Source organism: Macrosteles quadrilineatus, unplaced genomic scaffold (assembly GCF_028750875.1).
Source record: "Macrosteles quadrilineatus isolate MER2022 unplaced genomic scaffold, UCM_ALF_1.0 Scaffold_7__1_contigs__length_78375512, whole genome shotgun sequence".
NCBI classification, from domain to species: domain Eukaryota; kingdom Metazoa; phylum Arthropoda; class Insecta; order Hemiptera; family Cicadellidae; genus Macrosteles; species Macrosteles quadrilineatus.
This window is the reverse complement of record NW_026542600.1, coordinates 7,607,548-7,630,853: the sequence shown is the minus strand read 5'-3', so window position 1 is coordinate 7,630,853 and position 23,306 is coordinate 7,607,548. Positions and strand designations below refer to the sequence as shown.

Sequence of the window (23,306 nt, the reverse complement as noted above, 5' to 3'; positions counted from 1 at the left end):
TTAATGTAAGGTTCAATTATCAATTATTTAAGATGAAGACACCACCCTTTGAGTGTAGAATAGTATGAGATGATCTGTGTAGCTGTGTTAGTGTTACTGACTAAGATCAGCTGGTTCATCAGTCAGAACCATTAAAGTCCAATGATCAGGGACAGCTGGATCCGGTTTCGATCAATAAAAAAACTAACTGCCTTTTCTCAGGACCAAACAGGCGACCTTCAGATTGTTAGATGAGCACTATAACCACTTAGCTAGTTTGGTTGGATTTTTTTATTTGAGTGAGGTTGGTTGTAGGCTGTGGTTCAAGGTTGGTGGGGCAGGTTGTTGGGGTTTATTCAATCATGAGGTGGGGGAACTTTGTGTCATCTGGTATAGTGAATGTGTTAGTAAAGAGAAAAGGCAAACAAAAAAGATTGAACCTAAGCCATAAAAGTGGGGAGATGATATACCTGTCTTGATCTTATCAACTACATGAGCTCTGAGAGCCAACAGAATTCAATTTAAAGGAAGAGTTGCGACTCAAATCAAGTTGATCCTAGAGAAGAGTATCTAGAGGACTTACCCTACAGTTTTAGGCAATTGAAAACCCTTTGACAATGGTATCCATGCAATTTGATGATCAGAGCTTCTTGTATTATGATCGAGTTTTCATAGAATCATCTTGGACAGTGGGTTCACTTTCTCTGACCAGGCGTCTTGTCTTACATAATCTTTACATGCCTTTATTGCCATTGTCAGGATAAGGGTTCGGTATTGGTTCAGAAATTTATTTCTATTTAACTGTACCTGGTTCCCTCAAAGCCTATATGGAAACAGGAAAGGATTATCTTACGAGTTTCCTTGCAAGGTACATCTCTAATTCCTAGTTGATATACCATTAGTCTTTAACACCTGCCAGCAGGGACGTAACTGGGGGGGGGGCACGTGGGGCGTGAGCCTAGTTACGTCCCTGCCTGCCAGGCCTTAAAGATTTGGTGGTTTCTTTGTGTTTCCGCCTTCACACTTTCAGTATCTCTCTTGTATTTTTTTCTTACAAATGGAGTTATATTGTGCTTGCCACCATTTCATGGGAGTTCCAGGAATATGAGGTTCCTCTGCCTGGAATCAGGTTTAGGCATCATTAAATCTTAACTAGGAATTATATGATCTGTTGCTGTTAACCCCTAGGCAACTAATGTTCTAAAAGAGAATGCAAAAGAGGGGAAGGGGGTCAGGATGGTGGATGAAGATCAATTGTTAGGCAGATGAAGATAAACTGACCATGTGTTATTATGTGGAAGTGGAAGGAACATAGATCGATAAAAAATGCTTGACCCTGACCCTGACAAAGTTTAAATATTTATTCATATCTTAGATTTAGATTATTAGTCCAAAATAGATTATTTATATTTTGATGCCTTTTATTTTCGGTAACATGGGTACTTTCACATTATCATATGCACGATGCATAACCAAAATGAGTATCGAAAAGATTTTTTGACTTAGAAAGAGGACATACTATGTTGATATTGTATAAACTCTAACCGTTCCAAAATACAAGCTTTATAGTAGAATTGGTTTGAAATGAAAAATACGTGTTGATATCGATTACAATGAAGTAGAATTGTGATATTACATATTTATTGGTGATATAACTAAAAACAATATATTGTAAAAATCTTATAACAATAATTTCAGAATGTGAATAAAAACAACTTTTACTTCAAAGCTTCATGATACAAAACCAGAACAGCGCTTAAGTAGCAATAGGAGAAAAAAAACAGCAAAAAAGGTTAATCATCTGTTTGTTTATCTTTATCTGTCAAGTGTCAACGAACGAACGAACAAATTGAATTGACTTAACCTCTACGATTAAGTGATTTGACTCTCAGGATTACATTGCTGTCACCTCGCCTAGTTTTATTGCAATGCTAGAGGACGACAGCAGACAAATTTGTTTAATATCTTAATTTCCATAAAATATTGAATTGTTCGTTGCTAACTGAGGTTGGCTAGTAGTTAATCTTGGTTTGAATCCTTTAGGCTAGGCCTATGTTTACAATGTCATCTTTCATTCTTAGGAATAAAGTTACCGGTACTGTTTGGAAAACTAAGGTAAGTTAAGCATATTAAGGTCTTATACATATTAGTATTAGGCATAGCATTAACTAATAATAATAATTAGGACGTAGTTTGATGATTTCTTGAAACCACAGAGGAGTAGCCCTAACCTAGGCCTATATTAGTTTATGGAATTGCCATTACCTTTAGTCGTTTGTCTTTGCTATTGAGCCTATCCTCATTATGCCATAACTTAACATACATTTAGTACTCTCATTTGACACTTTTAGGGTCATTTCAGGCATCTTTAATAACTCGTTGACTCATCAGTTCGTTACAAAAGAAATATGTTAGCTAGGTAACGTACTCCAATACATTTGCCTAACATAACTTTTTGGGCAACGGAGCCTAAATATTATAAGTTAATTAAATCAGTAAAAATTCAATTGTAATTATTTCTTATACCTAACTAACTATCTATTGATCTTTATTCTTTAGGCAATACAGCATCAGTGCTTCAGTTCTACTGGCCTTAAAAGAGCACAACTTAATTTACTGAAAACAGAAGCGTTTATCAATGGAAAATGGGTTTCGGCCAAAAGTGGGAAAACCTTTCAAGTAACAAATCCTGCAACGGGACAAGTGATTGCAAGCGTGCCAGATATGGACGTGACAGACACCAAAGTGGCCATTGAAGCAGCGAATGAAGCATTCAAAACATGGGGAAAGACCACTGCAAAGGTAGGTATAAGTTACCTACTGATAGATAAGTAGGGCCGTAATTTGGACACATGTTTTTTTCTGTGATTACAGCACCGTGATCACCTTTGTAATAAGAATGATAGCCTTCTATTTAGCCTACTTGACCAAAGGCTTTAATTCATTAAAGAATAACACATTGGTAACATACTAGTAGTTGTGTACAAACTGTTAACAAGTAAACAAAATAATTAACATGTGATCAACTCGTCATTATTGGTGGTTTTATAGGCCTATAAAACAAATTTAAGAAAGAAAGAACATGGTATAAAATATTATAAAGTATCCCACTACTTTGGAAACTTTGTGATAATTTCTGTGATCATGTTCTTTTAAACAACCTTTTAAGAGAACCAATGGAACCGTGTTAATGAGAATGGACACTGAACTATTGGCTATTGGTAATTATTTCAAATTTCCCAGTTCCATACAAAATTTATGTGCAATTCACAAGTCAATAAACTTCATCTACAATCCTGATTTTCTTGGTATCCTGGTTGGTTGGACATCTTTGTCATTTTAGAACGTGACATTGTCACAAAGCTTTTTAATTTAGTCCCTAATACATTTGAACCTTTTCTCCCCAACAAGTGGTTCGGATTAGGATTAGCCAGATGTTTGGATTAGAGGGGTTCATGCTAGTAGGACTCTGGTTTCGTGACAAGAGCGTAAAATTGCACTTGCAAAATCAGCAATTTTCTATAAAAATTTTTTTACATCTTGCAAATGTACAGGGTCAATCTACGATGAATGTGAATTGATTAGGGTCTCTATTAAACTCCTATCGCAGTTCATATTCTCTACAATTTTACCTGGTTTCTACCTCTATTTGACAATTAGTCTCGCCATTACCGAATATGAGAGGGAAAATCTAGATGCTCCTGCCTAGTATGAATCAAATCCTATGTTAAAATGTCTGTGAGAAGGGCGTCAACCCTTATGAAGGTTTGTTATTAGTTGAGAGATATACATGCTAGAAAGTGTTTGGACCAAAATCCCCTTCTATGACCTCAACCTCAAATGAGACTGATGAAAGACTAGTCGGCATACACCATGTGTTCACAACATGGTGCAAATACTTACTACCCCCTCTGAACTCCTCCACCCCTTGAGTATTTTTTTACGTCAAAATACTCTACTTGACTCATGCCATTCACAGTTGGTTGATTTTAAGAGCAGTTGACGTCTTAGACCAAAAATCAAATCACAGAACCCAGTTAATATTCGGGAGTGAGATGTTATTTCACACCAATTTCGGCTAACAAGACTAATTGTCACATGGGGGGGGGGAGGGATTGGCTAGAAAGTAGTGAATAGAGTAAGGAACATGGTGCTACTCTCAGATTTTATCTAGCGTTCTGGATTGCGAGGGGAGTAATCAATAAAAAAAACCCCGCCGCAGCAAACCTGCTGTCTAAGCGAATTTCCATTTACCTGAATAGATTTTCAATTAAATAACATTAGGTTTAATGAGCACCGAGGTTTGCTGCTACAGGGAAACTAAAAAAAAGTGTTTTTAGTAAAATATTAATAGCTTAGTATAAAATAAATAAATTTGTCAAGTTTGATCAAAATATATCCGGACATAAACAAGCAAACCAACATTTTACAATATACTCCATAAGAATAACATGGGAATAAAAAATTACAATTTTTAAAATTTTCTCCGTTACTAATAACCGTACAACAACTCTTTGATATACTGAATTATTTTTTTAAGCTCTTTAAAAAGGTCAGAAAGAATTTGGGAAATTTTTTGTTCTAAGTTTTTCTTTTCCTTGTCCTCTCCTTGTTTCAAATTGGTTTTTCTCATTTTCGATGGTCAATACAATTTCAATGTACAATTTTCGATGCACATTTGGAGAAATATAGCTCTGGATGAATAAAAATATACATAGAAAAACAACAAATCTATGCCACACAAGATACCTTTACCCAAGAAGGATAACAAATTTACAAAATTTACGTTACTAATTATATTACAGTTTACTGTTCATACCTCTTTTTTTTTTAATTGTCATTTTAGCGAATTTAGGGAATAAGCTATTACCGTAGTACTCATGGTAAGAGCTGGACCCGGGACCGATTTACTTTTTTGTTTTGAGGTCCCTAGAGGCCAAAAACACAAACCGTTCAAATTCGTATATATATGTGTGTCCATTAGTACAATAACTCAGGCAAAAATGATCTGATTTTGATGAAATTTGGTATAAACCTTTAAACGTACATTTATTTGAACAAGTTCGCGAACTAGCATAATCTGACCTTGGAAACAGGGGTTTATGGGGGGTTTTATGGGGTAAAAATGGGGTTTTCCCATTTTTGACCGGTCCAAAAAACATAACATTTTGCAATTTCTTTCCAAACCATTTTGTAGAACTTAAAAAAAAGAAATAATTTAGTATATTGAAGTGTTGTTATGCGTCTAATTGCTACGGAGAAAATTTAAAAACAATTGTAAATTTAAAATTACATGTTATTCTTATGGAGAATAAGTAAACTGCTGTTGTTTGCTTGTTTATGAGCATATTTTGATCACATTTGGAAAATGCATTTATTTGATATTAAACTATTAAAATTTTACAAAAAAAACCTCTTTAACCCTCCCTGTTGCAGCAAACCTACAGTACGGTACTCTTTAAACTAATGCTATTGAAATAGGGAATAAATGTGAGACATTTTAGTGTAAATCCATTAAGCAAATGGAAATTTGCTTAGTCTGCAGGTTTGCTGGGGCGGGGTTTTTTTTAACCTTTTGGATTGTCATTTTATTAACTTATAGTTTATTTAGTTAGGGAATACTAGACTCAATCCTGTTGCCTCTTTGGTGTTGTGAACTTTGTTCTTTCTGTAAATACATTGAGAGGAAGACTTTCCTTTATCACATTTCACTGTTGGCTGATAACCAAAAATCCATTGATCCACATAGGTTTATCTTCAAGTGGATGTCGTTTTTATAATTATTTGATCCAGAAGTAAATCACCTACATTATCTCAAATTAAAAGATTGCATAAGTTGGTTGAAACTCTTAGTTTAACTATTTATTCAGATAAAAAAATATAAAAAATAGGTCAACTACCACTTTTATAATTTTTGATGTGATAGATTTTATTGACTTTCATTTTTTTAATTGTAACTTCATAATCTTGTGATTAATTTGGTCAGTAAATTTTAATGAAGTAAATTGTTATCAATTCGTAATTTTTGAACTTGTCATGTGTTTTTTGCATGAATTAAAATATATTTTCTGTAAGAAATGTGCGGGCCAAACTTTTAACATATTTACATTCAGAATGGTCAAAATTAAATAGGCCTCTATTTAGAAAAACTTTTCATTTCTTAATTATTTAATTTAGTAAAACAAACTAGTTTTGTTATTGAAATACTTTGATTTTTTATTGCGAGCAGATAAATAGGATAGGACTGAAATTAAGTTGTAAAAAGTGACCACAAATAAATTTTATTTTTATTTTTGCAAATACATGATCATAATATTTTAATAAAGATAAAACAAAAATTGTAAAGCCAATCAACAGATGAAAGTTTTCCCCACCACTACACCATAATTAACAATAATAACCACCATTTCATAACTGCATTTATAATAGTAAATTTTTTAATAATACATTTTATCTAACAAGTGACGTTAGCCTAATAGGCTGGTTTTGATAGGTATTATTTGTTTTATGACGAGAAAAATCTCAAAAACGTTACTTGGTGGCACTCCTGTTAATCCCACTTAAATTTCTAGGGATTAATAGGCCCTAATGTGCCTTCCTTGAGAGTTTAGTTGATTACAATTAATCCAAAGTTGTTTTTCTGTTTTGATAAGACCAAAATTAAATATCCAACAGTCTGGTTCTATGTACTTGTAACGTAACCATTTGTGTTTTTTACTTAAAAATGAACTATTTAACCAACTATGTGCCCGACCCTTCGAGTCCCAAAGATGACTCCTGTTGTGACCTTTTGAATGTTTATCATGTTTTCCCTTGACTTACAATAATAAAAATACATTTTCTTATGAAACAGTGAAGATACCCAGATCGTAAAGATAAGTGAAACACGGCAAAATGCGTGATAAAAGGTAGGCCCGTATTTAGAATCTACGAGGCCCCAGCAGCTCATACCAGGAAGGCCTCTCTATTCTCGATTCTGTGGTGGTTGTATCTAAGAGGGTTTAGAAAAACTAGTCATATTTCTTCAAATCGATGAACTCGGCCCTCTGTTTTCAATGATCGGATCAGTGAATGGACCCAGGAGACTAGCTAATATAGTCTATTTTATTGTTTTTTAATACAAGGGGGCTGCGGGCCAGATCTTTTTACTTCGGGTCGGGTCAAAAATGTGGACCTTGAAATCGTCCTCAGTCACAACTATATTCGGGACATATTTTGAGACATCTTCAACGTCTTGTAAAGTTAATACAAAATCCTAAACATCTTCTGAATTTGCGGAGTCATCATCTTTGTCTTCCGTGATCACAGTGAAATCATGAACGCCTCCTGTGGTCACAGAGAATTTGTGAACATATATTGCGGTCGCAAAGACTTCATCATCATCTCTCGCGATCGTTGCAAAATCATGATTTTCGATCAGGCAATATGTGCAGATGCTTTCGGCCATTCTGAGAATAAAAGCTCGGAACAAAAATGGAACCCATTAACAGATTATCAGTGAAATTAATTTTTCCGGAGAAAATAGTTCTTTTGAGACGCCAAGTGAGGCGTCACAGGCCGAGTCCCTTGATAACCACCGTCTCCGCTGTTAGGGAAATATAACCCTCATCAAAAATGGAATTTGTAAAGAATCCACCCATCCCATCAACTTTCACCTGAGCTGTCGTAATATTAATTTTTGGTAGGTCTCTCCCATCAAGCTTTGGTAGGTGAAGGCACACCAGAAAAGTTTCTAACCTCAATCTACACTGATGTCTCTCTGATTAAGGCCCAGTAACAGTCGAGGTAGTAGTTCTGATATTGTCTCTAGGCTGCTGCTCAGGCACAGTTTTCAGCTATTTTGTTGCAGTGAATAGTTGTAAATGAATGGGTTTTTTATGTCCCTCATATATGGTTGATTTTTGCCTTTTTCATAGTTGCCTTTGTGCTTAAAGATAGAAACTATGAAAGATTATGAATTTAATATAATGTTAAAACGGAATTATGTCCAATTTTCATATTAAATCCAAAATTTAGACTGTTATCAATTCACTTTTGAATTTGTTGTTTGTGGGCTCATAAACTATTACCATCTATTAAGAGTCCTTGGAGTCTAGACGTTCTAACTCGTAAAACAGTTAAAAACTACAAAGAACATTTTGAAAATGACAGTTTACTAGATATTTAAATTATAATAATTTTAGTGTATGAAAAAGATTTTGAGATGGTAAATAACTTGTCAGCGGCTGTTTGAAAGTAACGAAGTTAACATTGCTCTTATGGCGGGCAAATCTAAGATGGCTGTTAGCTTCCATAGACTCCCTTGGAGAACAATTCAAAACCACAAAGAACATTTATAATCTCACACTTTACTAGGTATTTCAATTATAATCACTTTGGTGTTTGAAAAGGACGATGTATAACCATTCAGCAGCTGGTTGAAACTAACTAGATGGTCGCTAGCCTCAAAGGACTCTTAACTCTGTTGTATACAAATAGACAGACATTATCTTTAGTTTCCAGAATTCAGGCATTTCTAAAGTAAATGCTTAGACAAAGGCTAGTAAAACACAGTTTTTGTGGACTCTGGTTTTTGATGACTAAATTTGTTACAGGAAAGGTCAGTTTTGCTACGCAAGTGGTACGATGCGATGGTCGCCCACGCCAACGACTTGGCTGCATTAGTTACCGCAGAAGCTGGGAAGCCTTTACCAGAAGCTCTTGGAGAGGTCAACTACGGTAATTCCTTTGTCGAGTGGTTTTCTGAAGAAGCAAGACGTGTCAATGTAAGTATGAATTAAGTCGAAGCCTCCTTGTATGATCTGATTCGCTCGATGTTCGCCAGACGAGTTCCAACTTGTTTAAGTCTGTAGAGTTTTGACATTAGGGAGATGAATGTGCTTATGTTAAATTGTATCATACTGTAATCATGAGTTGCTGCAATCCATTCGTAACATCTGCCTGTATTTACGATAGCTTAATGACACAGTTCTTACCTGGAAAAATCGTGATTGTATAGTCTACCTTACCTGTGGAATCATAACACTATAGTCTGTATGATTGAAGCTGTCTCTTGACCCTCCGTCTGCCAGGGATTGGCCTGGGCCTTTAACCCAAACTCTGCGACACCCTAGCGTATGTTTTACTAAATCACCTTTTAGTTTTCCCTCTAGCTCCAGTAACTGTATGCCCAAATCATAATTTCTTAACTGTTACAAAAAGTTTGATGGAATGAAAAAAAAACATAAACCAAGGAAAATCCTTTTTAACAACTCATATACATTTAGTCATTTAGCAGATGTTCATTTAGTCAAACATTAAAAAAAACAATATACTGTACATGCAACCTTGAACTACTGTCACATCTCATTGCCCAGTTAAAATGCTTTGGGTTTATTTATGATTGCATATTATATGCATATTATATCAATACATTTAGTTGCTATGTCATGCATGATAAATGTAAAATGTAAATTTGTATCAATTAGTATTCTCTACTAAACAATGTTAAACAATAAAAAGCTTGGATATTGATTAATATAAGGCTCATTTGGTGACAGGAATAACTATAAAGTTACAGCAGAAATGTCGAGGGTTCATGTCTTGCCAACACAAAATATTTTCTAGCAGTGTTGATTTTTTTTTACTGAACTGGCTTATCGGTGTTGTTTCATATGCTCCACACACAAATATGTTGTTTCATATGCTCCACACACAAATATGCTTTGCTTGTGGATGGGCAAAGGCAAAATTAAAAGATACCACCAACGTTAAAAAAAAATTTTTGATCAAGCATCTAATCACTCATCAAAAAATAACATATTTCATCACTAGGGTGTAAAGTGACTCTTTTCGACTGCTCAAGTCTAACGGCCAAGGTTGAAGAATGAGCGATGGTTGAAAAAGACATTTTTGCCCTTTTGATGAACTATATTTTTCATCAGATTGCACCATTATTTAAACAAACTAAGTTACAAAACGAAAATACTTTTCATGTAAAGATAAGTGCCCAAAATTACTTACATCTTGTTTTCAATTTTACTATCATGAACAAGCAGCTGGTATTGAATTGGTTTTTCTATTAACATTGTATTTATGTCCATTATACTTTCAATAGACATTGATATGTTAAACAATTGATTTATCAATAGTTTTCTTGAATTTCTTAGGCTTTGATAGCTTAATTCCCGTGTCATCCATGTTCTTACATTAAACGTAAACAATTGTGAATCCAGTTGAAAACAATGCATTAAACTAAAATCTATTGAAAATGATCGGTACAACCAATTGCTTACAATCGAATTCGACAAGTTAGCAAAATGTACTGACGTCATCTCTAGATGATTTTTATTCCCTTGAGAGTAAAAGATCTACTTTTAGAGCAGCAAAGCATGCATTGGAAACATCTTTTTTCATGTGTAGACCTAGAGTGTAACATGTGAACACCTCTTAGTCTAAGTGGGCCTTCAGAATACTTTCAAATTCTGAGAAACTTGTAAATTAATATTTCATAAAGATTTAACGTGTAATGCTTATGTTACAGGGCGACATTATCCAGAGTCCACAGAGGAGTAAGGAAATGATGATGATTAAACAGCCAATCGGAGTAGCTGCTCTTATTACTCCAGTATGTACTAATTAGTCTTAAGTTCTTTATTCCAAAATTACCAAATCACATTATATTGGAGTCAAGTTTACAATGAAATGTACAAAAGATAAAATATAAAAAACTCTACTAACTAAAACAATTTGACCTCTAGTAAATCTAACAGAACAGAAATCACTGACTACATATCAGCGGAAAGTTCGCTGACTCTGTAGCAAGCTTTTTCAACCAAAATGTTTTTAAGTTTTCTCCTAAACCTGAGCAGATCAGTCTCCAGCTTTAGATGTTGAGAAAGTTTGTTAAAAAGTTTAATTCCATTGTACATTTAACGTCGTTTTTAGTGTACATTAAACAGTGTTGTGATTGTATGTATTGTTTGTGTTTTACTTACCCTCTATTTTGTTGCGTACACAACTCGCCTGAGAAGGTGTTGACGGTATTCGCATGAAATCCCGGACTCGGCAAGCCTTGAATATATCATGATAGTACCGTAAACTCCTACCTCTCGGTCTTATGGCATAGTATACTGTAGAAAAAAAGTATATAAATATGCAATTTTTCAGTGGAATTTCCCTCAAGCCATGATCACCCGCAAGGCTGGGGCTGCTTTGGCTGCTGGATGTACTTGTGTCATCAAACCTGCGGAGGACACTCCGTTTACTGCTCTTGCATTAGCGGAGTTGGCGCAGCAAGTAGGTAAGAAGAAGAAAACTGACACCTGAGTATGTTGTCTCTAAAATAATGTGTACCTCAAGTCAGCAAAACTGGAGATAACTGTTGTAAGATATTTAAGAAATCCTTCTCCATTAACCTCAGGCTAACTTTTATAAACAAATGGTGTAGCACTAAAATAACTAAATCTATGCATTACAAACAGGGGTTGGTTAATGGTTAGTTGTTGAAAATGTCCAACATAATGTCCCAATAAACTAACTCTTTATTACCTATTTAAATCTAACCTAACTAGTGTTTACAAAACTCCATCCAAGTATTCTGATAGGCTAATGGAAACGTCCTGCAGGCAGCTCAGCTGCAACTAAAATGTGCCAAAATATTATCATGATGGGTTAGCCTCTGGATCAAGATACAGCAAGATCAAAAAGGCTTAGATTACCTGTTGCGTCAATTGATCCTGTTGTGTTTATAAATAACAACAGCTGTTTTGTGCTGCCACATCTTCAGGTTATGAACGTTTAACACTATTCTCTTTAATGTGTGAGGTCATCAGCATTTATATACAGTGTTTAAAAAAAAAAAAAACTTGCTTCTTTATTTATGTAAAAACTGCAATAGGTTGCAATAGTTTGCAGGAATCGTATATTGGCGTAGAGGCCAGAAGTTTTGTGAATTCAACATTAAGTTCCCATTCACCCCCTTTCTCCCCCTACCTATATAAGAAAAAAAATTTAAATAGCAAGGCATAAAAAAAAGAAAAAGAATAGTGCAAATTAGGGGTTTTTACATCAATCCTAACAAAAGTTATGGCAGTTCAAAATATTATCCTCCCCCCCTTTAAAGATTAATCAGATCTAATTAATGGCCCCTTTATTCGATTCTACACCTTAAACGCTTACCTCTTTTACTCTAAACCCTTTTAAACAGAACTTCCCATTACAAACCTTACAAACTACCCAGAAAAAGGGCCTAACCTTTAAACAGAGTAACTAGTTATCACCAACCACAGGTGGTGTATTTACTGAACTTGACACCTACTGAGTGCAAGGCATTCAGTGTTTACAAAACACCTCCAGCTCGCTTCACAGCTTGCAAGGCCTGACCATAAGTCATCAACCCAGCTTGCCTAGCCTACCCTCCATTACGACCTCATAACTACTTTCATATTTTGACATGTTAATTACTCATATTAAAAAAAAGGTTTTATGTCTGAAATTATTTATTTTCAAAGTTTGGCACAGAAGTGTAGAGACACCTCATAGCATTTACGAGGCTATTCAGAAACCGAGGAATGTAAGCGTCTGACGCCGATAGGCCACATCAATTGCACACTATTCCTCGGTGATTCTCTAGCTGTCACAGCGGAAAAGTGTCAATTCCCTGCCCATTGTAGCAATATTTAATTTATTCAAGATGAAAATTTGCGCTGCAATTGGAAATCCCTCTAATTGTGCGGTCTACGGTTTTGTAATAAATACTAAGCCCAAAAATTAATTAGAAAGGCTCAGTGAACAATGTTTTCCTCATAAAGATAGTTAAAAAAATGTTATGTCTTTTGTAGTGATTCGTTACATAATAAGTAATAAAAAGCCATTACAGTTCTTAAGCAATCAAAATTGTTTTAACTCTATTTTATTCCCAAAGGTATTCCTGACGGTGTGATAAACGTGGTTACAAGTGATCGCAGCAATGCTCCAGGCATCGGAAATGAACTCTGCACAAGTCCGCATGTCGCTGGCCTCTCATTTACTGGTGAATATATTCATATACTTATGGTAGTATTTAACATATCTCACATTAATACTTTACTTTTAATACTTTTCAATGAAATGGCGACCATACAAAGTAGGTATTTTAAGCCAATTATGAAAGGAGATGATTGTAGTATGAGTGGCGCGATCTTGTAGTCTTGTAAGTGACTGGAAGACCAACTTATTCCTTAGACACGGCGGTAAATTATAGCCCATACAACTAATGACAACTAAGGGACCTACAGTTTATAGTGGCTCCCGAACCACATTTTTGCCTTGGTATATACGAATTGGTCTAATTTTCTGGATAGTACTGCAGATAGTCGTAGTACTCACTCGTGCAGACGATAATCCACACCAGGGAGTATCGCATCCACAGTGCATGCCTATAAATATCCACAATTCGTAACCTCCTAGTAGCTGGATTACAGGACAACGCCACCCATCAATATTAAACCTTGTATTGACTGTTAAAACAAACAAGAAACTAAATTGTACTATTTTTATTTATCCTTCTGGTAACATGAGTTCTTCATAATCCAATCGACTAAAGGTGGCAATTTAACTTTTTGTCACAAAGTTTAATGCAATCAACACATTGTAAACCTTTTGACCATTCTAAAAAAAATCCTGAAATGAAGAAAAACGTTTCTTTCTTCTTAACAATTGTTGAAGTTATTGCTTATGAATAATGACAGTACCATTCACTATGAACATGTAAAGAATGTTATCACCAAGTGAAAATTTAACTTGCTTAGTCAGCCTTCACATATTAATAAAGTTTGTTCTCTTAACTTGTAGGTTCAACAGAAGTTGGCAAACTCTTGTACAAGCAGTGTGCATCCGGAGTAAAGAGAGTCGGTTTGGAGCTCGGAGGCAATGCTCCCTTCATTGTCTTTGAATCAGCTGATTTAGACAAAGCTGTAGAAGGTGCTATTGCGTCAAAATTCAGAAATTGTGGCCAGGTAAAATATTTAAATAGTTATGTTTTTGATATAAATCCAATATATAATTTTTTTAATTGTACAAAATGTGTTCAACTGTAATGTAGTACAAGGGTTCAAATACGAGGGTTGTAAATTAAGTTCCGTAAATTAAGTTCTCCATCAATCTCTTTTTGAGGCCAGACAAGTTTGTTAATCTAACACCAGTGCCGTTTTTGCACATTATAACCAGATAAAATGTCAGATTAGGGTGGGAACTGGCTAGAATAGTAGTGGATGAAGTAACCAAGTATGGAACTAGTTTGCCTGGCTGTGAAAAAAGCTCTTTAATTTACGAACAGTCCTTGTACTTACACTGGAATGCGGAGATAGATGGTCAACACTGATTAGGTTAATTCCATGGTCCGTAACAAACAGGGAGCAACGAGATAAAAAGTTAGGTCTGTACTGTAACAGTATTATTCAACAACTGCAGCAATAACCACCTGAATGACGGCCATTTTATCACTAGCGATCCTCGCAAAGATTTACCTCACAAAAATCCACAAGTACAGTCCCTTTTATCTGGACTCCTCGCGGCCGAGCTCAGTCCAGATAATGGTTTTACCGGTTAAACCGATGTTCCCTAAAACTCTTTAAATGAGGAAGTCTGATGCATGGTATATAAGCCAATAATGATTATATGATAAAGATCCTGAGCCTATTCTCTTGGCGGTGGGAAAAAGAAAAAGGTGCGTGATGCACAGAGTCATTGAGTGAAGCTTAAACGGCAGCAAGTCGAACACATTCTATACAAAAAAAAATTTAACCATTGAATATGAGTCTAGACATTCGTCGGTGGAAAGTTTTCACGGCTCATTAAGAAACAAACAACCATTACTATGTTATTTACTTTTTAACTGGTTATTAACGTACGTGATTAGTGTAGAAACGCCAACCGTGAAATCAGCTGAATTCACTGTTGTCATTTCTACACCAACCACATCCGCGAAACTGGTATATTAACAACCAGTAAACAAATAAAATAACCTTAAAAAAGCACAACAAAACCTAAATGATATTTTAATAAGGTACATCTAAAAAGTTAATCTTTGTGTTGTTATAAGTTGATTATGGTGGTAGGAAAAATCTTGTGTGTATTACGAGTACAAACAGTCATTGCTGCTCTCAAATGTATCACTGCACTCAGCTAAATCTTCGTATAGCCATCTACAGTTCTCAAGCTCCAATGATGTACTGTGTGCCCCTAATACACAAGTACCTATTTTAGAAGCACATTAATGAAAATGTGATAAAAATTTAGATGTTTTTTGAACGTGTATCATCTAATGGTGTATTTTTCATCCAAGTGTATTTCTATTCAAACTTAACACATTCGCTGCTGAAAACCTTTAAACAGGCGCTCGCCAATTGCGGCGAGGCCCGGGCGGAGCCCCGACGCGCTAACTGAATCAGCGATCGCTATTGGTATTGAAATATCTGAGTAAGACGAATCACAAAAGAGCAGTGGTGATTGTTCTGCGTTACTCCGAAAGTGGACGTAGTTCACTGAAACACCCAAAGGTAGCAGCACAGCCTGGATCAATAACCAGAGTCTTTGTAATACGGCTCGAACTGAGAAAATCCCCGAAAACGGGACAAAAGCATTGCCAGACGGGATTTTACGGGAAATCTTTGTACCAACCTACACCAGAATAAAGCTCGCATTATAAGCTACAGGCTGGTAAAGATTACAAAGTTCCCCCGACAATGGCTGAACCACACTGATCCGGCAAACAATGCAATGCCCGCTCCCCCACCGGTGGACCCCCCGCTCCTCAGCTGAGACGCGCGGGGTCCACCGGTGGACCCGCCGCATCGAATGAGTTAAAGAATAATTTGTTGATTTTCTGTGATTGCAGACTTGTGTTAGCGCCAACAGATTCCTGATTCAAGATAAAGTCTTTGATGCATTTGTTCAAAAACTAAAAGACAAAATGGCCACTCTTAAATTAGGAGACGGAACTAAGCCAGACGTAAACCAGGGTCCATTGATAAACATGAAACAAGTTGAAAAGGTAAGTGTCTCCGTTTAACCCTCGTTGCGTCAATATAATCTTTACAGGATCTTAAGAGTACTAATTGTTTGAGGATACCAAGGTTGGAAATAGGTTTTGAGGCATAAAGTTGTCATGAATAAATTTACTAAATAGCAAAAAGGGTAAGAGATATGTTTATTGTCTACCCATATACATATTGAAAAAGAATACAGCAATCCTTGACCTCTGCGTCATCCATCTTTAATTGAGCCTAAAAGTAGTTTTGCTGCATCCTAGATGTACGTTAACAAGTCTTCTCAAGCAAGTGATTTAAAAGGCAGAAAACTAAAGAGCATGGTATGTGAGAGTAAAAATTGATTGGGAGCACTAACAAAGAAGTTTATTATATGGTTACGACAAGTAATATTTTTTTAGAAAAAGATTTTAACATAATATTGATATACTAAATGACACATAACTACACTGCGAGCATTATGATAAACAGTTACAGTACGGTCCTCTAAGAATCTATAGATTAAGAAAATAATTGTCTATTTATTTATCACCTACTCAATCTTGATCGTTCATAACATGTTGTTGATTATAAATGTTTGTATGGACTAGAGAATACTTAATTTTTCAAGTATGTTTTTAGTCAGGAATATTATACAGATATCAGATGTTTACATACCAACAAATTAACAGAATTACTTTTTTTCAGGTGGAAAGTATTGTTAAAGACGCAGTGGATAAAGGAGCGACAGTGGTCTATGGGGGTAAACCTGCGTCCAACGTCGGTCCTCAATTTTACGAACCTACCTTGTTGACCAATATCAAACCAAACATGGTTTGCTATACTGAAGAAATATTTGGACCCATTGCTGTCTGCATCAAGTAAGTTAATTTTAATAGCGGTAAAAATAATTGAGCCATATGGAGTTGTCACAGTAGGAGTAAACAATTGTCAATTTGGTACATTCGGGACTTTGGCAGTGCTGGATTATCGAAAATGCTAGATTAGTGGACACGGATTAGTGGATATGGAAATTGCTGATTTGTAAGGATAATAAAGTCCGGCTAATCCGAGCAATTTGGTAATCCAAACGTCTGGCCCTTGTTTTTCTTTCTTTTATTGTGGGGGGAGGCTGGAGTAATTGTACTCCTTGTTACTTCAGTTTTTTGACCTATTTTAGCACCCCTTAACTCAGTCTGACAGTCCTAGGATTTTGGCATAGCCTAGGAGCTTTTTCAAAAGCTAGAAGCCCGATTCCCTCATCTCTTCAGGTTCCAGTTGCGGACTTCCCAGAAATGTCAACCTTTTTTGGGCCAAATCCTGACAGTCCAAAGACAAGTGTTCAAAGGTTTCCACCTCGTTTTCACAGAACCTGCATTGGTCTGTCTGTGACCTCCACATAATTCTAAGGTGTTTCCAAATAGGTCCGCGCCCAGTTAGCATCCCTACTAGTAGTCTGATATCCCCTTTTTTAGGCTCAGTAAGCCTTTCCAATCTTTCATTGAAGGGCTTTTGAAGTCCTTAGTCCTGCGTTAGTCCTCCAGGCCTGCCTTCCGGACCTTTACCCAGTCTCAGACTTTGGATACTTCACAACTAATCAAGGTACCACAGTAGGGTTCTGGCCCTGTAGCTGTTCTTCTGCACCCTCCTGGCCAGTGCATCAGCTTTCTCAATTCTCCTTAATCCCCGAGTGTCCAGGGACTCAAGCTATTTTAACTTGGTTCTGCTTTGCTTGTGTTTTAAGGGTGTTTTTGCAACCCTGTCACTGCAGGGCACAAGACACAAGACCTCACCGCCTTTTTTACAACTTGGCTGTCTGAGAGGATCAGTATTTATTTTACCTTTCCTCAGGTTATTGTACAGGATGGTTTTCGCACAGCACTCAACCGCTACGACCTTCGATTGAAATACTGTTGCTGTGCTTCCCAGCGCTAGGAAGATATTGGTTTTGTACACCCCCAACCCCGAACTCTCATCCTTCCGACATCCATTTGTGTATAAAATACCAGGCATATCCTGCTCATCTTAAGACTTCCCTGTTGCCAAGCGTTTTTCTCCTATAGCAATTTGGTAAGAAATCTCAACGTCATACTCCTTGGTCATGAGGTCTGACATTGGTAGTTCCATATCCATACTCGGGAAGTCCCTTAGTATGGACAGGTGTCCAGTCCCATCGACGTTCGGCCATAGACTATTGGCAATTATTTCATATGTCCAGGTTCCATTCAAAATTAAAGTACGATCCACAGATTTTTTCCGTAAATTTCGCGGTTTTCACAGTTGACTGGTCACCCTGGGTTTCGTATTTCAGAACCCATAGATTTTTTCCATTTAAATACAGTACAATATTTTCCCTAACAGGTGGTTCAGATTAGCAAAAATTTAGATTATTAGGGTTCAAACTAGTGGGGCTGTGGTGTATTATTAAAATAAAGAGTTAAAAAGACTATATTAGAACGTCAGACCTCTATTTTTTGCACTATTGCCGAACAAGCCCGAACTCTGTGGAACACATCTGAACCGCGAGTTTGCCCAAACCTATTTTGTAGCCTGAACTAAGTTTTGAAGATTTTTGGTCGAACCTGTATCCTCACTCAAGGCTGTTAAGAATTTATAAGCAGGAAATCATTACAGTAATATAGGCCTTATAGCACTAATAGAATCAGTGACTCACAAGCTGCAATTTGGTGGTAGTTTGCAGAAGACACCTTCCCAACCTTTGTGGAGGCAAGGGTAACATGATGGTTCGCTGGAAGACTGCCCCCGGACAACTACCCTACTAAATAGGTTCCTACGTTATGTTCTTGCAGAGATTGGGGGGAGGCAGTTTTCCAACCACGGAAACTCAAGTTTCGTTGTCAAACTGTTATAAAACCTAATCTAACCCACCAAACTTGCTTTAACATTTCAAGATCCTGTTAGATATTCCCCACATGCCTTTTCTGTTATCAAACAAAATTACAAAATTAAAATTATAATTACATAGCATCACATTTTGCTATGGGGGGTAGTATTCCAGTCGTAAACACGGTTCCCATATTGGTTAGTTGCCAGATTTTGTGACGTCACTTTTCTCTAGGGGAGTGGTATTCCGCATCCCCAACATCTGTGAAGGTGAGATCTTTGTCAAGCTCAGCGGAGCGCTGAGGTTAACCTCTTTGAATGTTTCCGTCACTATGTGGTCAATAGCTCACTCCACTAATCGGACAATCTGTGCCAAGTCGAGTACTATACATTACACATGTTAAAATTTAGCTTAAGGACATTAGCTACAATCAACTAATGTACTGCATGTCACTGTTCATTTGGCTGAAGGTCTCTGTCGTGAACGACGAATATAATAAAAATAGCTAGGAGTCTTAAGCGTACAAGTGATCTGTACAGCGCTTGACTCTAAGAAGGTCAGCGGCACACAACACACAACATGTACAGGTTAGGTCCAAGGCTGTTACCCTGAGGAACACCATGCCATTTAGCAAGGGTATAAGCCCACTTCCCAATCTGGTTACCTTATGTTTGTTTTTGAGTTACTGTTAAACTAGGGCTGATAAAATTTTGGGTTCGTGTCAAGTAGTAAAATACTTCAGGTTCTGATAATCTTTGTTTAGAGCTAAAAAATATTTATAAAATTCACAATATTAAAGTTTTGAGGATTTTGGGAAAATTTAAATTTGTGGATGAAAAAATGTGTTTTTGGATCTGTCCTTTCAACCACAAAAGAACTATATCATCATTACCTTTTGGATGCTAGGTTCATGAAGTCATTGAATTTTAATTCGATGCACATTTAACCATATGTGTAAATGGCAATTTTACATTATTAATTGTTCTTGTCTTAAAAATGGTACCTGCTTCATCTTAAAAATAATTTAAGAGTTAAGTTACAGCTTCATGTTGAATAATTTATCTTTGATATTGGTTTTATCCTACTTATGTAAAATGGAATTTAACTAGGAAAACACTTTTAACTGTATGGATTCAAACTGACTGTATGTTGTATAAGAACTTTCCATGGATTCGTTACCAGCCAAAATAAGTCACAGTGATAAATAATTGAAATTCCTTAATCATTTTCTGGTGTACAAGGAAATACATATTTATTTTACAGCCCTAATTGTTATGTTATGTCTGATAGCTTATACAATATTTTCAACTGTAATTTATTTAATAGTGTGTATGTAGATCAAAATTCTAACTACTGTACCTATTGTTTACTTTCCACACAAATCCTTAACTATTCAAAAACCTGTAATACAGACTAAAATACACCACCTGCTTACGATTTAATTGAAAACGCCATTAGAATACGACAAAATGCCCGTTTTCCTTAGTCGTGAGAAAGCGCCGATGAGAGATGGAGGCTACAAAAGAGATATCTGATAGTGCGCATTGATGGAATCTATTCTATTTTTAATCATTTTTGTTAGATTCCAAACTGAGGAGGAGGCAGTGGACATTGGGAATAGCACGAACCGTGGGTTGGCTGGTTATTTCTACTCCAACAATGTGAGCCAGGTATGGAAAGTAGCCAAACTGTTGGAAGTGGGGATGGTTGGGGTCAACGAAGGTCTCATATCATCGGCAGAAGCTGCGTTCGGTGGCATCAAAGAATCCGGCATCGGAAGAGAGGGATCGCACTACGGCCTTGAAGAGTACACTTACATCAAATACATTTGTTTTGGCAATCTACAGTAAGATTGGAGAATTTTGAAATTTGTTTGGAGTTTAAAGTTTCTGTTTTGAAGATAGGAAATATGTTAAGAGAAGATAGTGAGGTTAAAATCATAAAATGTTTGGTTATTGATGTTGAATTTATGAACTTGTTTAAGCTGGTCAATTGATGTTTAATTGCAATTGTTTAACGGAGAATTACTGTTTGGACAAGTTAATCATAAAAGGTGCAGGCAGACATTATCATTTTTATTTTTCAATATTATACATTTATTTATTTTGGTTTTTTCATTCAGTAATTTGACGTTTTGGATCAAATTTTCAACTGAATCGGCAAAATATGAAAGAAAAAATATATTACGAACAATCATTGTATCTATACATGCTCTATGTATTTTTTCAGTTAGCATTTAGCAATGCTTGTTTACTTTACTAAATTTTTCCCTAAACCAGACAAATAATCAATGTTTTGTTTTGGTTGTATTTTTTGCCCCAAATATAGGTTCCAAATATTTTACATTATATTAATGTTTTTGTTGAATTTTAAAAATGTTCTAACAAAGTAAACTTAAGATGATTTGAACTTTAAGGAAGTATGAAAAATAAAACCAAATTTAAATATATTTTAGCCAAAGCAATAAAAAACAATTATGACAGGATAAAGACTGATATTAAAGTAACAAAACTCTAACTCTAACTTTTTTGCTCAATAGATATTCATGGTTAAATTCTAGCATAACAAAAAAGAAAAACATTTAAGGATTTCTTATAAGGTAAAGTTGGTGTATTTAATCTGACTTGGAACAGAAAAAACTGGTTTTCACGCTTAGATGAAAATGTTTGCAAGGCAACTGGCTGCCAATGAGCAATTAAAAATCATAAACAAGTAATTAATAAGTTCTGTACCTTTTACTGTTTTTTGTTTCAAACGTGTATTCAATAATACCCATTAGTCACCATTATTTGTTTGTGATAGTAAAGTGCCATTCCCTTAGGTTTATTTTAGTGTATTTTTATAGTATAATTGAGTTCCTTTATGAAATGTAGTAACTCATACTCAGTACTGAATTTTTTAACTGTTTTTGGTTCTTTTACCCTTTTTTTTTTTTTTTTTTTTTAGCAACATGGTGTAAGTAGATATTTTTGTTAACCAAAACTTTGAGTGACGACATGCGTTTCATATTGTATATCATTGGACAGTACAGGAATTACTTTTGTTTTAGAATAGTATTAAGTTTATAAATGTTATTTTGTTAAATTTTAAAGTTTTAACTTATAATATAGTAGTATATTCCTATAAAATTATTTATCTCGAAATTTTTTTAAAACATACATTGCAAGATAGTAATAAACTAAATGCAAAAATAATTATTTGTCGTAGTATTGCATATTATGTAGTTTAATCAATAATTTGAAAACCATAAGGTTATGTTATACATTTAATTTTATATTTAGGATTTGTTAGTTTTATCATATGTTTATTAAGTTCCATGACTGTTGTAGTTTTATTGTTACACATACTTCATAGTGTTTATGTAGTCTTCCAAGCAAACTCATGTGATAGTAGGTCTTCCAAATCACTCGGATACTAAGCTATTCCGTTGATGTTTAACGTAAATAAATGCAATAATAAAATTATTTATCTTATATTCTTGTAGAATCCTAATTATCACATCACATAAGGTTTATAAGTTTCATGTATGAATTATGATTGTTGTATTGAGTGTTTTAACAAACTATGATACCTAAAAGTATCTGAGTTGGACAGTTGCCTTATCCTTAAGCACAGAGAAGTAAGATACAGAGGGTAAAAAAACTTATGGGACAACCGTGTGCTTTTAGCTCTGGTATGTTGGGGAGGAAATGTACTAGTATCGAGCAAGGAATAGCCCGAATGGCGATGGCCACATAGCATTGTTGTACAAAAGTCGTAGCGCACAGGGTCTTCCTATAGTGTGAGCACTGTAGTACGTGATGACGAGGCGAAAGGAGAGCAGGAGGGGACGACAAATAGAATTTGCTCTAGACACAAGCGACTGGGGCTAGCGACTGGTACCACTTAAGTGTACCATTGAATGTATCCTCGGTTTCTTACTTTTCTGTGCCATAAGTGATAATTAGACTATGTCAGTTCTCACCTTGCGTAACTTTGTTCTCATTTATTTCCAAGATTTAAATAAGCATATTTGTAACTTTAGAATAGACAACATAATTATGAGACTGTATGAAGAATCAACAACTTCTGTTTAGTAAAACGAATCATCATAATATTTGATCTTTACATCAGAAGCAGTGATGATTTTTTTCAGTCGGTATGTTTATGTCTTTTGTTGATGCGAGATCCAAATTTTCAATATTTTACTCAGACTGTTTTTGTTGCATTGAACAAACACATAGAAAACTTGGTCTTTTCTTAAGGTTTATATTCAACTGTCCATCAACAATGCGATACGTTTTTGTCACATATACAAGGTAACATAAAAAGAAAATATGTATACATACATGAATACATAAATGTGAATTCAAACAAATAGTGTTTTTGGCCTCTTTGGACATCTAAATGAAAAAATAGATTGGTCCGCTATCTAGGCCTTTCCGTGCCGCTTACTTTAATTGCTTCTCGAAAATTATTAAGCGTGTAAACAAAATATCATAAAAAAGAAAGTGTTA

General features: G+C 35.4%; 1 protein-coding gene across 1 annotated transcript; it reads left to right on the top strand.

The window, feature by feature from the left end:
- Positions 1 to 1,830: 1,830 nt before the first annotated feature.
- Positions 1,831 to 21,145, top strand: LOC128998201 (glutarate-semialdehyde dehydrogenase). The gene is made up of 10 exons (XM_054424222.1): positions 1,831 to 2,094; positions 2,539 to 2,781; positions 8,574 to 8,744; positions 10,502 to 10,585; positions 11,128 to 11,260; positions 12,884 to 12,991; positions 13,792 to 13,955; positions 15,836 to 15,991; positions 16,674 to 16,846; positions 20,393 to 21,145. The coding sequence occupies exons 1-10, from the start codon at positions 2,032 to 2,034 to the stop codon at positions 20,658 to 20,660; spliced, it is 1,563 nt and encodes a 520-aa protein (XP_054280197.1). The 5' UTR covers positions 1,831 to 2,031; the 3' UTR covers positions 20,661 to 21,145.
- The last annotated feature ends 2,161 nt before the right edge of the window (positions 21,146 to 23,306 follow it).

Coding starts and splice junctions, on each gene's coding strand:
- LOC128998201 (XM_054424222.1), top strand. CDS start 2,032: ATGTTTACAATGTCATCTTTCATTCTTAGGAATAAAGTTACCGGTACT. Junction 13,956..15,835: donor AATTCAGAAATTGTGGCCAG/GTAAAATATTTA, acceptor CTGTGATTGCAG/ACTTGTGTTAGCGCCAACAG. Junction 16,847..20,392: donor CCCATTGCTGTCTGCATCAA/GTAAGTTAATTT, acceptor CATTTTTGTTAG/ATTCCAAACTGAGGAGGAGG.